Raw genomic sequence first — 17,553 nt, 5'->3', positions numbered from 1 at the left:
ATTCTCAACTGTTTTAATTTCCTTGATGTATTTTAGCTCTTTGTAGCATAGTTCTTTGTAACTTCAGTTTGTGAAGCTTTTCCTTGTATTGTCTCATTAGTATGTTCTTTTGCTAGCCTTTAATGGCTCTTCATTTTTGTTGGATGTGATGAGGGTGCTATGGGGGTGTCAACCTAGTTGAGATGCCCGGGTGCACTTACTGATCATTTAGTTTTCTTTTGCTTGGTTCTTTGTATTCGCCTTTATTTACAAGTACTCATCTCTTGTACTTGGAATGACACCTAGCTGTTATCATCACATATGCTTTCAAACACAACCACTGATAATGATATAAAATACCTGCATGGAGTCAAATAACGTCACTTCATATGTATTCATTTATCGGCATGATAATGATATCATCACACATGTTTAATAAGTCAAACACTGGCTAACATATTTGTTAAACCAAATGGCGTCTATTTTTGTACTTTTTTGGAGGTTGTAAAGCATATGCTTCTTCTTCTACAAAATTGCACAACAACTTTGCTGTTTTCCCTCCTCTTTAATCAATCTGGATCAGGGTCCATTTGATAGTTTAGGAGGAGGTGTTTATCTCCTGCCACCTTGTGTCCTCTCCTTTTAGGTTATGAAATCTTTGTGTCTAATGTTTACTTTAACTAAAGAAACTCTGGACCCAGCCCTATACTTGTGTATCAATTGTAATAAAAAGTTGCTCCGTAAGGGGCATGGTCTAGGAGAAGCAAAAACTAGCACGATGTACTTCTCAAACCCTCCTTGTAACATTACAATTGATAAAAGGAAGTGATACTCCTTCACAAGGCACACACCATTGTCCATTGAAGGTCTATGCAAAATCTAAGATGGGGTTTCAATTTCTTTTGATTGTATCAACCTTATGTTTTGAGGCATTCTCAACTTCCAAATCATATTAGCCACCTGCTAATTAAGGATTTTAGGCCCCAGTAAGAACCCCGAGACAGACTTCTGACTTGAAGATACTTGAATGTTCAAACTCCAACTTAACTTGTTGGATCGAGTCTCATCCGAACGTATTTTAAGTCTTCAAGGCAACAACTTAGCATTTGGGCACCTTTTTATAATTGAGCCTTTCAAGTTACGCGATTTGTTTTTACCTGACAATGATGAGCAGACATACAACGGAAGGAGTTTTTTTTAATTGACAATGGTAGGTTTCAATAGGACTACAGAGGAGCTCTTGCAGCAAAAAAGGAATATGATAGATATTAGCTAGAATGTAACAATGCACACGTTATTGTGTAAAATTCCATTGGAGAGTGAGCAGTCTATCTATCTATTCCCTCTAGCTAGTTGCAAGGCTACCTAGACACTTGATGGGTGGTCATTTGTCTCAATCTTCTATTAATTCTTGCAAATTCATATAAGCTATTATTTTTGGAGAATGCAGATCAACCTGCGGTTGTATTCAAGATAAAACATCTGCCTCCATGTTCTCCCTCCCTGTCTTGTATAGTGAGTTGAACCCATATACTAACAAGTTAGCAACCTATTATGTGTTACTGTTCTCAATACTTTGGAGAGAATATTGATGTTATTATTTAATCAGGCTGAAGATACATATATGTATAGGCAACTAAGAAATCCTAATCTAGGAGATATAAAATTACAATAAAGGACAACTAATCATAATTACAATATAAATACATATTATAACATTCCTCTCAAGATGGAGCAAATATGTCAATCATGGCCAGCTTGTTGCACAGATAGCTTATTCTTGCTCTGTTTATTGCTTTAGTAAAGATATCTCCCAATTGTTTTTTAGTCTTCACATATTCTATAGATATCAACCCTTCTTGTATTTTCTCGTGAATAAAATGACAATCAACTTCAATATGTTTAGTTCGTTCATAAAATACTGGGTTGGATGCAATGTGGAGCGCAACTTGATTATCACACCAGAGTTTAGCTGGCACAGTAATATTGAAGCCCATCTCAGATAAAAGTTGATGTATCCAAACTAATTCACACACAGATTGTGCCATAGCTCTATATTCTGACTCAACACTCGAATGTGAAATTGCATTTCGTTTCTTACTTCTCCACGACACCAAGTTTCCTCTTACAAAAACACAATATCCAGAGGCCGATCTCTTATCTTCTCGAGATTCAGTCCAATCAGCATCTGAAAAACATTTCAACCCTTGTATAACCATGATCTATATATAAGATCCCATGTCCAGGTGCTGCTTTTAGATAACATAGGATATGTTCAACTGCAGCCCAATGATCCACAGTCAGGGAAGACATAAACTGACTCATAATACTCCCAGAATAAGCAATGTCAGGTTGTGTCACTGTTTAATAGTTCAACTTTCCAACTAATCTTCTATATCTCTCAAGATCTTCAAACAATTCTCCTTCCTTAGCAAGTTGCAAATTTGGTATCATCGGAGTACTACATGGTTTGACTCCTAGTTTACCTCTCTCAGACAACAAATCAAGTATGTATTTTCGTTAGAACAGGTAAATACCTTTCTTGCTTCTCATTACTTCAATACCCAAGAAATACTTCAATGGCTCCAAATCTTTGGTATGAAATTGGCCATGGAGAAAAGTCTTGAGAGAAGATATACCTGACACATCATTTCCAGTGATAACTATAGCATCAACATATACAACAAGCAAAGTAATACCATTGTTAGATCGTCGATAGAATACAAAATGATCGGACGTACTTTTCTTCATATCAAAACATTCGAGTGCTTGACTAAATTTACCAAATCATACACGAGGACTTTGTTTTAGTCCGTACAAAGATTTTCGAAGGCGACACACCTTATCATTCTCCCTCAGAGCAACAAACCTAGGTAGTTGCTCCATATAAACTTCCTCTTGAAGATCACCATGAAGAAAAGCATTCTTAATGTCAAGTTGATGCAAGGGTCAATTGTGGGTAGCAACCATGGATATTAATAGTCTAATGGAAGTTAATTTGGCAACGGGAGAAAATGTATAAAAATAATCAGTCCCATAGATTTGGGCATAACCTTTGGCAACAAGACGAGCTTTCAACCGAGCCACTGTTCCATTGGGGTTGACCTTTATAGCAAACACCCATTTACACCCAATAGCCTTCTTTCTAGCCGGACGCGAAACCAGATCCCAAGTACCATTATCATCCAAAGAAACCATCTCCTCAATCATTGCACTATGCCACTTGGGATGAGATAAAGCTTCATGAACATAATTAGGGATAGAGGTGGAATCAAGAGATGTAATAAAGGAATAAGTGGGAGAAGACAATTGGGTATACGAAACAAACGAAGAAATAGGGTAAGTAATCCAAATTTAGGGTTTCTTTAAAGCGGCAATGATGTTCGATTAATTTAGGGTTCACCAAATAATATCTGAAGTTCATCTATGTTCTTCCTCCTTAATCAATCACTTGCTCGAAGTAGATTTTTTGTGAAGATCCCTAATATCATGGGATTGGAGTTTGGCTCTTTGGCCAAATTTTTATGCCTTAGAGATGAATGCAATTCCCTAAATCATCTCTTCAACCTCTTCACCCATATTCGCTACGGTTTTCTTTCCGCCTTGTGAATATCTTTGTTGAGGCTGATACACTGTTCATCATTCTTTAATAGGGTAAGTACAAGTGCATTTACCTTTTCGAAGGGTAATAGGAAAATCATCACTTGGTCCTGAATCAGATGTCAAAGAAGCCAATGGTGGAGGACATAGGTCTGAAGGTGGCTGTGGAGGACACCTGAAGTAGACTCGAGTAACCGGAGGGTAAGGTGGAGGAGAGGATAATGTAGAAGAGGTAATCTTATAGATAAAAAGATCGTCATCCTCCCTCTGATACGGACTCGATGGTGATGGATTAAAGGGTATATCTTCGAAAATGTAACATTAGGATATATGAGATACCTGTTTGGAATAGAACAATAACAATGATAACCCTTTTGAACACGCGAATAGCCTAAGAAAATGCACTTCAAAGATTTCGGATCTATTTGGTACGATTTGGACGAATATCCTGAACAAAACAAACACAGCCAAAGATCTTAGGGTAATAAGAAACGAAGATTTTGTAGGAAAAAGAGTACGATAAGGAATCTCTCCATTGAGGACACATGAAAGCATTCTATTAATCAAGAAGCAAGTAGTGGACACTGTATTAGCCCAAAATTGCTTTGGAACATGCATTTGAAAGGATAGGGGGGGGGGGTTGTTTCAAGGAGGTGTCTGTTCTTTCTTTTAGCAACTCCATTTTGAGATGGAGTGTCTGCGCAAGAGGATTGATGAATGAAGCCATGACCACATAAATAAGATCCAAGTACTTGAGGGAAATATTCACCAACATTATCAGTTTGCAAGATTTTGATAAAGATATTAAATTGATTTTGAATCTCAGCATGAAAAGCATACAAATGAGATAATAACTCAAAACGATTTTTCATTAAATATAATCAAGTCACACGAGAATAATCATCAACAAAAGTAACAAAGTAACGAAAACTTGTTTGGGACACGACTGGACAAAGACCCAATATTAGAATGAACTAACTCAAAAGGAGCACTAGCTCGTTTATGAACTCTAGAACTAGAACTAAGACGATGAAATTTAGAAAACTGACACGAATCACAATTCAAAGACGACGAGGAACGAAATTCTAGATAAAGTTTCTTCAACACGAACAATGATGGATGACCTAAACGACAATGAACTTCAAACGGGATGTAACTCCAGAGCAAGCCACAACTTTAGGTATCTAGTGGTAAAAAATGTAAAGGCCCCTTGACTCATGTCTTCTACCAATAATCTTCTCCGTCATATGATCCTAAAACAAGCAATAACCNAGAGACAAAACAATTAAGGTCACAAGTAAGATGACTAATAGAAATTAAATTAAAAGACAATTGAGGCAAATGTAATACAAAAAGGACAAAGAAAGTGATGGAGTGAGAGGAATGGTGTTGGATCCAAGAACAGAGGAGGTTGATCCATCTGCCAAAGTGACAGACAGAGATGAAACAGGGGACAAAGGCATAGAAAATAAGTTAGAATTACTTGTCATATGAGCGGTGGCACCAGAGTCTATAACCCATTTGGTAGATGATGTAAGAAGACATTTCGTATTACTTATCTCGACAATGGTGGCAATAGGATTTGATGAAGAAGATGCTTGCAAGAATTCCTGGAATACTTGAAATTTAGCAAAGTCGTCATCAGAGATGCTAACAAACTTCTCAGCAATATCATTGGTGGAAGCTATCTGAGCATGTTGAGATCATTGAGTCTTATACAACAACTTTCGACAATCGTGTTTTAGATGTCTTGGCTTACAACAATAGTGACGGACGATCTCTAGAGAATCTGATATTCAATTATCATAACTAGACTTTTGAAAATTGTTAGTCATCCCTGAAGTACCCTGGGAGTTATTATCATTCTTACTCATAAGAGCACTATTAGGTTGAGAAACAGGCGAATCGGATTGAGAACTCTCAATACGAATAACACGACTGAAGGCTTCCTCTAATGACCGAATTTCAGAATCAGAAAGAATCTGTGTTTTAGCCATTTCAAACTCAGGTAAAAGTCCACTAAAAAATATCATAACAGCCATCTTTTCTCCCTGAGCTTGTTGAACTTTGACATTGGGGCTAAACGGCAATAGTAAAGCAAATTTGGCAGCTGTCTTCTTAAGTCTCATAAAGTAACTTGTAACAAATTTTGCTTTCTGTTCAGCTCGAAAGAATTGCATACAGACATCAAACATTCGATGAACGTGTTCTTTTCCAGAATATAAAAATTCTAAGAATTCTAAGAGTTCCTTCACAGAATCACAATGATCTACTAAACCAATTGATGAAAATAGAAAACGAGAAACGAACACACAGTTTACATGGAAAACCCTAGAATAGGGAGAAAAAACCACGATTGAGACTTATTTTTTATTATTGGTTTGATACACAAAGTACAAGAGAACATACCAAATAAATAGACAATGGGAAACCCTAGGGTACAAGAAATTACGAAAAAGCCCCTAGGTTAATATGCTATTTTTGACACTCCCCCTCAAGTTGGGGCGTAAATATCAATAAGGCCCAACTTGCTGACACAATAATCAAAGCTTTGTCTGAGCAATCCCTTTGTGAGCACATCTGCAACTTGCTGACTTGAAGAACATAGGGAATGCATATACTTCCATTGTCCAGTCTTTCCTTGATGAAATGTCTGTCAATCTCAGCATGTTTGGTTCTGTCATGCTGAACTAAATTATTTGCAATACTTATTGCTGCCTTATTGTCACAAAACAGTTTCATTGGAAGCTCGCTATCTTGATGAAGATCTGACAACACTTTCATCAACCAGATTTCTTCACATATCTCTAAACTCATGGCTCGATATTCAGCCTCAACACTACTTCTGGCCACAACTTCCTGTTTTTTGCTTCTCCAAGTCACTAGATTACCCCAGACAAACGTGCAATACCCAGATGTTGACTTTCTATCAACAACAGATCCTGCCCAGTCAGAATCAGTGTAAGCTTTAACGCAACGTTTATCGGACTTCTTGAACATCAAACCACCAGGGGTTCCCTTCAAATATCGTAGAATGCGCTCAACTGCTGTCATATGTTCCTCATAAGGAGCTTGCATAAACTGACTAACAACGTTAACTGCATGGGATATATCAGGTCTCGTGTGAGATAAGTAGATCAATTTCCCAACCAATCGCTGATACCTCTCTTTGTTGACAAGGACACTGTTACCTGTATTACTAAACTTTGAATTATACTCAACCGGGGTGTCAACAGGTTTACAACCAGACATTCATGTTTCTTTGAGCAAGTCAATAGTGTACTTCCGTTGGGACATTGAAATCCTTTCCTTTGATTGAGCTACTTCCATTCCGAGGAAATATATCAACTTCCCAAGGTCTTTAATCTCGAATTCTTTGGCCATCTTTGTTGTCTCATAATTTCATCAACTTCATCACCAGAAAGCACAATATCATCGACATACACAATGAGAACTGCAATCTTCCCTGAAGTTGACTTCTTTGTAAATAGTGTGTGATCTGAGTACCCTTGGGTATATCCTTGTCCTTTGACAAAGGTGGTAAATCTGTTAAACCAAGCCCTCGGAGACTGTTTCAACCCATATAGCGATTTCCTCAGTCGGCACACCTGGTGTTTGAATTGACTCTCAAAACCGGAGGGAGGACTCATGTAGACTTCCTCTTGAAGTTCTCCATTAAGAAACACATTCTTTACATCAGTTGATGAAAAGGCCAATCCTTGTTTACTGCAACTGACAGTAATACTCGGATAGTATTAAGCTTAGTTATGGGGGAGAATGTCTCGGAGTAATCCACACCAAAGGTTTGAGTAAGGCCTTTGGCAACCAACCTAGTCTTATATCGGTCAATCATTCCATTAGACTTATACTTTATAGTAAAGACCCATTTGCACCCAACTACCTTGTGCTTTTCGGGTTGAATCACTTGATCCCACGTTCCATTTTTCTCAAGTGCCCTCATTTCTTCCATGACTGCAACCTTCCATTCAGGAGTTTCCATTGTAGCTTGTATGCTACTCGGTAGCATCCCTGTATCTAGACTGGTGGTAAAGACTCTAAACTTGGGTGATGTCATGTAACTATGCATAGGGTACTTCGTACATGATCGAGTGCCTTTCCTTAGGGCTATAGGGAGATCGAGAGAAGCATCGCGATCTTCCTTCCTGTCAAGTTTTCCATTGTGATTGATCGTATGCTCAACAGGGGTTTCACCTTCAGAGGTCCCCCCCATATCATCACCATCTCTAGTATCATTCTCATTTTCCGGAATTGTTTCCTGATCAGTATTCTCAGTTGTCTCTCCATCTGCCATGGTGGTGCTGTCAGCACCTTCTTTGCCTTTTTCCTCTCTGCAACCGTTAGTCTCAGCACAAGTATCAATATCATTAATTTTAGGAATACACGTACCTGATGCTGGGTCTAATTCATGGACCGAAGCCGGAGATGCGACAGGTGGCGCTGTTTCCTTCCTGAGATTTTTCCTATTGTATGTTATCCATGGGACCTGGTTGATAGGAAGGACAGGGCCGACATGTTCAGGAATAGGAGATGACTCTAAGGGAACTGCATATGTGGACCAGTTAGTCTCTTCACTAGAGTTGTCCCCCCTGAAGATGGCTAACGGGAAAGGATGGCTGATCTTTAAGAAAGGTGATTTTCATGGAAACAAAATATTTGTGAGATGACGGGTGGTAACACTTATAACCATGCTGGTGGAAAGGATACCTGACAAAAACACATTTTTGAGCACGAGGGGTGAATTTCGTGCGGTGGTGATTAGTGAGGGATCCCAGACATCACTATGAACTAAGGTGAAGGGTCTGGACGGTTTGTAGAGCTGAGAGTGGAAGGAGACACGACTTTGTTTGACACGAATACAAACATCACAGTTTAAAGAAGATATATTAATATTGCGAAATAAATGCAGAAACAAATATTTCATGTATTGAAAATTTGGATGTTCTAAGCGAAAATGCCACAACATAAAGTCATTCTCAGAAGTAGAAAAATTTAAATAAACGAGACTAGTCCCTAAACATTCCTAGAAGAAGTATTATCAGTCAGGAAGTAGAGCCCCCTATCGTGTCGGGAAGTGCCAATCGTCGTCCCCGAGCTCAGATCCTGAAATAAAATAGAGTCGGGTGAAAAAACTGTCTGACAACTCAGATCTCTTGTAATTTTACTGATAGACAATAAATTATATGATATCTTAGGAACGTGCAACACATCACGCACAGTGTTTTAAAATGCTCTCTTAGGCGCGCACCTAGGCCCAAGGCACAGGTTTGATGCCTCACCTTGGAAAAGCAAGGCTCACAAAATAAGGCACGCCTTAGGCGTGCTTTTTGTGAAGCCCCAAGAATCAAAGCCCCACGCCTTGGGGCTTTTCAATTATTTTTAAAAAATAGTAATAATTAAGGGTTTTCGTTCTTTATTAACTAAAAGGATCAAGTTTACCAAACCTAAATGCAAAATTCTTGTGTTTGGGGTCCCTTTTTTTCCTTATTCCTACTTCAATTATACTCTCTCTTTTTAATGTAACATTTTTATATATAGTGCGCCTCACAAAAAAAAAACCCACGTTTTTTTGTGCGTCTTGCACCTAGGCTCCAGAGGGCTATTATGCCTTAAGGCGCCTTAGGCATTTAAAAACATTGACCACACAGTACCAAACCCTCAAATGGAGACGATGTCCTTTCCCTGCAATAGGGGCAAACGACCCATCTGCAATTCTAATCCGTTCATTACCAGCACTCGGATAGTATGAAAGAAATTGATCAGTTGAGTTAGTAAGATGATTTGTAGCCCCTGAGTCAACAATCCAGGGTTTTTTTTTACCATTAATGCTAATAAGGCCAAAAGACTGAATCGTACCTGATTGTGCAATGACATTGACCTCAACTGCACTTAGATTGGTCTTATTGTCTACTGGAGGTTGATGTTGAGGATTCTCATTCGCCGAGTCACTCACTAGGGCACGTCCAGGGTTTGATTTGTCATGTGACTGACGACATCTACTGTTCGGAGGTCGTCCATGTAGCTTCCAACACTGGTCTTTTGTATGCCACGGTTTTTTGCAGTGCTCACAGACAAGAGTGGGTTTCTTATCGCCATCAGAGCCGGACGATTTTGTAGCAAAGATGGCAGCCTCAGTTGAAGTGCTAACTGGGTTGTTCATAGCATTCGATCTGTCCTCTTCCAACCGTATTTCTGAACATACTTCCATGAGAGAGGGTATAGGCCGTTGGCCCAATATTCGACTTTGAACAACATCAAATTCAGAGTTCAATCCAGCTAAGAAGTCATAGACCCGATCAGCTTCCTCAATCTTCAAATACTGAGCCCCATCTTGTGCACAATTCCAAACTATTTCTCAACAAAGATCCATCTCTTGTCATAACAAGGATAGTTTATTAAAATTGGAAGTTACATCCATGGTCCCTTGTTTGCATTCGTGGACCTGCTTGCGTAGAGTGTACAGTCGAGACGCATTCTACCTTTTTTAGTAAAGCTTCTGCACAGCATCCCAAATATCCTTGGCGGTTGAAGCATACAGTAATGGTCTGCCAATTTAGGTTTCCATATTGTTAACAAGAACTGACTGTAACAAGGAGTCTTCCCCTTTCCAGATACGTTCTTGAGAATCACCCGGTTCAGGTTTTGGTATCTCCCCCGTTAAGTACCCAAACTTATGTCTCCCTTCCAGTGCCATTCCGATTGATTGTGACCAAGAAAAATAATTATGGCCTTTCAACTTTTCTCCAATGATGAATCCTGTAGAATTGTCCATCGAGCCAGACAAATAATTCGTATTGGGTAAAACAGAGAAAGAGTTTACCGGATTCTCAGAGTAGAATTTTGGTTATGGGTTCGTGCCAAGAACTGTTCCGAAGTCTGCTATTTGCTGTTGGAGATAGGCGAAACGATGCCGAATCTCGCTAGGGAATTGGGTCGCGTCGCTGCTGCTTGGCACAGCTGGACCTTTCTGTTCACTGGGGACCGACACTGTCACTAGTTGGAAGAAGTCGGCCGAGGGAGCCCAGCCCCGAACATCAACCGGCGTGGAAGGAGCTGAAGGGATAGAGGGAACAAAATCGGTGCGACTAAACGAGGATCCCACAAACGATGGGTTTACTAGGCTCGGCTTGACTAGAGACCCCGACCGGACGCTGCAACTGAAGGGAGCGGAACTACCTGAAAATGTCCATCGACTAGGGTTTGCGTAGGTGGAAGCTGCGATCGGAAGTATCCAGCCGCAACCTTTGGGTACAACTCGTCAGCTGGCTCGACGCGGTCTGTTGAGGAGCGGCTCCGATCGGCTGGGCTTCAAGTATCGAACGACTCTGGCCACCGGTCGACGCTCCGATCTGGGACGGACGACTCGGCTGGCCTTCGAACGGCTGTTGGACCTGAACGATGGCTGGAATAAGATGAGGCAGTGCGACTTGGAGGTAACACTCGACGACTGCCTAGACGGTTGTGGTGATCTCGATGTTTGCGGCTCCACTGATCCCCACGATGACTGCTGAAGAAGACTGTGGTTAATTTTCGTCGATGACGGCTAGGGTTTCGTCCCATTGCTTTGATACCATGATGAAACTAGAAAACGAGAAACGAACACACAGTTTACGTGGAAAACCCTAGAATAGGGAGAAAAAAACCACAATTGAGACTTATTTTTTATTATTGGTTTGATACACAAAGTACAAGAGAAAAGACCAAATAAATAGACAATGGGAAGCCTTAGGGAACAAGAAATTACGAAAAACCCCTAGGTTAATATGCTATTTTCGACACCAACAACTTCACTTTCAATAGAATTCTTAATCTGAAGATAAAGTCGAGCATCATCGCGAAGGTAAGCCTTTTTCTTATCATGTTTTGGTGGCTCCTCAGTCACATGGTCATTCATATCTATACTAAGAAAATAAAATTGAATTGTCCGACGCTAATCATAGTAATTAGATCTATTTAACTTACGTTCAGTTATCTTCGATTCTAGGGGAATTACATTAGATACCACCATATGCTTCACTTCATCCATTATGAACTAACAAATAGTTTGTAGATCTCACGAGTGGAAAAAACAAATCAAAATTGAAATCAAAGATGAACCAAAGAGCAAAACAGCTCCAAATTGAAACAAAACAGCAACAAACCCTAAGCACAAAAGGTATTTTTTCAAATAACTCACAACAGAGTAGATTTCAATGGAACCAAATGCACAGAATAATCAGAAAAGATGAACCAAGAAGAATGCAAATGACGGAATGTGGAACGGTGGTCCCACGCGCCCTCATGCACCGGCACGTGGTGATGGAGGAAAACCTTTGTGGCGACACGTGAACCTCATGGCGGCCGTTCCTGGCGACTGACGACTGCAGACTGGAGCGGACAGTGACGGTGCTTCTCCTGGGATGGGTGGTGTAGACAAAAGGTCACTCAAACTTGATGACTCAACTCAAACCCTAACCTTGTGAGAAGCGTAAACCCTAACGTAGCTGTCGAGCGAATATTCTAAACCCTAGACTGCTCTGATACCATGTTCTCAATACTTTTGGAGAGAATAATGATCTTATTATTTAATTGGGTTGAAGATACACACACGCATATATATATAGGCAACTAAAAAATCCTAATCTAGGAGACATAAAATTGCAATAAAGGACAACTAATCATAACTAAAATATAAATACATATTATAACAGTTACCTATCCTTCTTAAGCAACATTCTCTTCTATAACTGTAAAAGGATATATTACAGATACCACATGAGTGTAATTTTTAATTGTTTTTTTTTTATAGTTTTAAGTTATGCTATTTATTTTTATCTCATAAAGTAGTTAAATTTTGTAAGTACATATCTGCAGTTCGTTGCTTTTCTGAAAGCTTACAGACTTGCGCACAAATAGGCAAGGTCATATGATGCATAGAGTAGTCCTGAAGGGGAGGATTAAGTACTTAAGTATTGATGAAATATTAAATTTACTGTTAACCATTACTATCAATATAAAATTTGGAATTCAGTGGTGATTTAACATTAAGCTATTTGATAAATATATCATCTACTGTGATTTTTCTTTCTTTCTTTCTTTTCTTTTTTCTTTTTTCTTCTTTTTTTTTTGTTTTAATTAAAAAAAAAAAAAACAAGGTCAGATCATTCCCACAACATGCTTTGTAACTTGATGTGAATAGAGCAATCCTTAGGTTAAATCATTCTGTTTGTTCAGTTTCATAATGATCTCTACGGAGGAGGGAAAGGTTGGGCGGGGAAGTTTCAGTCCTTCTGGTGCTTCTTGCTTCCATATATTCCTGGAGTTATGAATCCTCATGCAAAAGTTATACAGCAATGGAACAAGTTTTTTGTCATTGCTTGCTTAGTGGCAATCTTCTTGGACCCATTATTTTTCTTCTTGCTGTCTGTTCAAGAGGTATGGTTTTCTTCTTCTTCCTCTTTCTCCAATCATTGAAATCTAAAACGATCTTTGGTGCAATGAAATCCAAGCTATATCTTACTATAATCATCCATTTGAATCAAGTGATTCGACAAAATGCATGAGTGAGTTAAAAACCCCTTCCTCACATATGTGATTTTCAAAAAAAAAGAAAAAAAAAAAAGAAAAAAAGAAAAAGAGATTCTCATATTTACTTTTTTCCCCCTCCAATACGTTAATAAATTCTGTCAATTATTCAATGCTATTTAAGAAGTCCATGGACATTTTTTAAATATAAAAATCCTGATGATTCAACTGTCGCATATACCATTTAGTCATAATAATTTGTTTGCGTAACTTGTGCAGAAGAATAAGTGCATCGTTATTGACTGGCCTTTGACCACAACATTGGTGGTTTTTCGGAGCATGACTGATTTTATCTATTTCCTACACATGCTTCTCCAGGTAGCTGTTTATTTTTTTTCCATCCAAATTTTAACTAGTTCAAAATTTTATGGTGGATTCCATGTGATTGTAATATATTTGTTTATTAGTAGTTAGAAGCAATACGTACCAACCATACTGCTAAATATTTCATGGACAAGGATCAAACTGAAATCAAACTCAAACTTGTGTAGATAGTTATTTAAACTTAAAAGGTTAACAATTATATATGAAAGGTTATTTTAGAAAAGAATAAAAATTAAAGAAAAACATGAAAAAGAGAAGGAAAAATTGCACTTTTGGTTCCTTAGGTTCGACTTAGGTTGCATTTGGTCCCTGAGTTTTCAAACCCAACATTTTAGCCCTTGACTAAAACTATGCTTAAGTTGATAAGAAACTATGACATTTTGATATATATTATTGAATGATTTAAATTCTATTTTAGTCCTTAAACTTAGAAGTTTATTTTATTTTGGTCTTTGAACTTTCAAAATTGTTCTATTTTAGTTTTCGAACTTTTAAAATGTCAACTTTAGTTCTTAAACTTTCAGAAAATAACTATTTTGGTACTTACGTTTACTTTAATTTTAACAAATTAATGATGTAGCTTTGAGTATCTGTACCTAATATCTTTCAAATCAAATAAGTTAGAGAAAAAAATTGGACAAAACGGATTTGGTTGTACCTGCTTTGTTCGGGATATTCGGCCTCAGCATACCAAGCTGGATCTAAAGTCCTTAAAATATATTTTCCTTGGTTACTCCCGTGTCCAAAAGGGGTATCGGTGTTATTGTCCTAGTCTAAATAAATATTCCGTCTCTCTTGATATCACATTTTTTTTAACATACCCCATTTTTTTCATCACCGTCTTTCTCTTCGAATAAGAGTCAGGGGGAGCATAAGGAATTAGATGATGATTTCCTTGTCTACACAGTTATTTCTCCATTCGATTCTCTTCCTGATTCATCTCTACCTGTGGCTACCTCTACTCTTCCACCCACGTTAAGGTCTATACTCGACGACAACCTCCTTCAGTTCCATGCCTTGTACCAGAGTCTTCTTCGTCATTGGATCCAGACACGAGTGATGATCTTCCTATTGCTTTTCGTAAAGGTAAACGTATATGTGTTCATCCTATTTCATCTTTTGTTTCATATAACCATTTGCCGCCTTCCACATGTTCATTCATTGCATCCTTAGAGTTTGTATCCATCTCGAAAACTGTTTATGAGGCTTTGTCTCATCCTGGTTGGTGTACCGCAATGGTGGAGGAGATGATTGCCTTAGATGATAATTGTACTTGGGATTTAGTTTCTCTCCTTGCAGGAAAGAAGGCTATCGGTTGCAAATGGGTGTTTGCAGTTAAAGTCAATTTTGATGGTTCTGTTGCTCGGTTAAAAGCACGTCTTGTAGCGAAAGGCTACGCACAAACTTATGACGTTGACTATGAATAGGAGATAAGTGACCTTTTCCAGCAACGGAAGCAAAGGATCCATCTGCAATTTGTATTCTCTCGTTTCCCGCACTTGGATAATAAGAGAGGAATTGACCAGATGATCCAATTAGGTGGTCCGTTGCTCCTGAGTCAAAATCCCCTATTCATCCCCTTCAACCAAGAAGCTAAAGGACTGAGAAGTACTTGATTGTGCGACATTGTTGGTTCCAACCATGCTTGACTCTACCTGGCTAGTGGCTGATGATGTACCATCCCTGTTTCACTGGCAAGGGCCCGAACGGTTTTTGACTTATCATTCGCAGGTTGTCGCTTGCCATTCGGTGGGTGACCATGTAACTTCCAGCATTGATCTTTGGTGTGCCACGGTTTCTTACAGTGCTTATAAATTGGTGGGGATTTTTCGTTTTGTTTGTCGCTCTCTGGTCCCAAAGACTTGGCCCCAAACGCAGCAGAATCTAAGTGGTTGTTGCTAGTGCCATTCATAGCACTGGTTCTGTCCTTTTCTAATCTGACCTATGAGCATACTTCCATTAGAGATGGTATTGGTCTCTGTCCCAAAATCCGACTNGTTTAAGCCAGTCAGAAAATCATACACCCGGTCCGCCTCCTCAATCTTTGAGTACTGAACTCCGTCAACAGGACAATTCCACACGACTTTGCGGCACAAGTCCATTTCTTGCCACAGTAGGAACAATTTATTGAAATAAGACGTTACGTCAAGAGTCCCTTGTTTGCACTCATGAACAAGTTTTCTCAAGGTATAAAGTCGTGAGGCATTTTGCCTCTGTGAATAGAGCTTTTGGACAACTTCCCAAATATCCCGAGCGGAGAGTACAGAAGTGGCTTCCCGATCTGGGGTTGCATGCTGTTTATTAGAATTGAGCGAAGAAGAGAGTCCTCTCCTTTCCATATACGTTCCTGGGGATCACCGGGGTTTGGTTTTTGTATTTCTCCAGTTAGATAGCCGAACTTGTGAGTCCTCAAGGACCATTCTTACCGATTAGGACCAAGAAAAGTAATTTTGTCCGTTAAGTTTCTCACCAATAGAAATCCCTGCAGAGTTTCCCACAGAACCAGATATAATATTTGCTACAGGTAAAGTAGAGTAAGCATTTACCGGTGTTTCCAATCATAAAGAGAAGTCTGAATGTGGATGTAAACCAGTTGTAGGATTTGTCGTGGATCTAAGGGCCGATATTTGCTGCTGTAAGTTTGCCAACTGCTGTTCAAAGCCAACGGTTCCACCAGAATTTGCCATAGGTTGGTTTTGCCCATAAATGCCTGAAAAGGTAGCTTCATTTTGGCTCGAGGAAGGACCAAAAGAAGGACTGGGAACTGGTTGACCATACTGGTTTGGCTGGACCTGGTTTGGTTGAACCGGTTGGACCAGTTGAGAAGAGTGGGTCATCCATGAATGATCTGGAACGTGTGCTAGGGCCGGCGGCTGACTCGCAAACCCAGGCTGAAGTTCGGCTGAAAAAACACGAGCGATGATGTTGGGCGGTGCAAAAACTCCTGGGGCTGGTGACTTTTCGTGCATTGGTGGGATCTGAGGCAAAATATGGTGGAAATTAGATGGGTCGCAGTCAGTAAAGCTTCGATCAGTCGCTGGTCTAATTGGGTCTGTGTAATCCGTAGGTCCGTGCATCGTGGAGGAGCCCGGATCCGTGTGCCGATCGGGTCTGGGATCTCCGGTGGTCGGGTCTGCAGAGGGAGTCCACTGGCTACAGATTTGAGGATCGGGTCGGGTCTGGCTGGAGGTTGGATCAGACATGGATTTGAGGAGTTGAGGCAAAGCGGCGTGAAAATAATGCTCGACGGCTTCTCTTATGGCTGCAGCAACTTTAGCGTTCATGGATCCCTTCGTTCCAATGGAGGTTTCTGTTAGATTCTCTGGTTTGTTCTCATCAATGATGGCCAGGGCTTCGTCGCCATGCTCTGATACCATATTGAAAAGAGAAGAGAAGAAACAAACACAAATTTACGTGGAAACTCTAGATCAGGGAAAAAACCACAATAGGAGAATTTTTATTCTTTTAATTTTCTAATACACAGTACTCAACACAGACAGGTATAAATAACCAAACTGAGAGAAACCCTAGACAGTAGACACTAAGAAAAAGACTAAAACGCCGTTAGGGCTAAATCACCATTTCAACACTATCCTTTGTACACATATATATTCATATTTTTGGTGAATGAATAGAGTATTCTGATTCTTTCTCAAACCTAAGAGTTTTACAAAATGGAAACAAGATTTATTCACTGAATTAATGAAAGAAGGCTAATGCTCAAATTACAATGAAACAAACAAAGAAAAGAGAAAATAGAAATTGGACCAAACAAGGACAAAAAGAAAGACAAAGGAGAACAACCCTCAAGACAACACCCAAAGAATAAAATACCAAACTGCCAAACTACTAGCAAAGTACTGTACTTTAGGCTTGAACAGGAGGCAAAGCACGAAACCAACCCACAATAACATAATCTGCTTTAAAACCTCCCGAGTTGCTTTCTCTTGCTGTGCCCGTCCATTGAGAAATACCTTTCAAGAGGAAAAACAAATGCGCAGGATCCAACCAATCAAATATAGTTCCATTTGCTCTGCGGCTGTTTGAGTTCAAATCAATCCCTCAGAG

General features: G+C 39.4%; 1 protein-coding gene across 2 annotated transcripts in view; it reads left to right on the top strand.

Moving 5' to 3' along the window:
- Positions 1-17,553, top strand: part of LOC120082679 (probable cyclic nucleotide-gated ion channel 20, chloroplastic) — a 40,267-nt gene that overhangs the window by 2,459 nt on the left and 20,255 nt on the right. Inside the window, exons 3-5 of one of the 2 annotated variants that reach the window (XM_039037948.1) lie at positions 12,811-13,011; positions 13,381-13,479; positions 14,344-14,571. In XM_039037948.1, coding sequence (XP_038893876.1) covers positions 12,811-13,011; positions 13,381-13,479; positions 14,344-14,571 — 528 coding nt within the window. The remainder of the gene's footprint in view (positions 1-12,810; positions 13,012-13,380; positions 13,480-14,343; positions 14,572-17,553) is intronic. The other variant, XM_039037949.1, reaches the window with a different exon arrangement.

Source organism: Benincasa hispida, chromosome 8 (genome assembly GCF_009727055.1).
Source record: "Benincasa hispida cultivar B227 chromosome 8, ASM972705v1, whole genome shotgun sequence".
Taxonomy (NCBI): Eukaryota; Viridiplantae; Streptophyta; class Magnoliopsida; order Cucurbitales; family Cucurbitaceae; genus Benincasa; species Benincasa hispida.
Note: the sequence above shows the minus strand (reverse complement) of the source record. Positions and strands in the feature narration are given on the sequence as shown.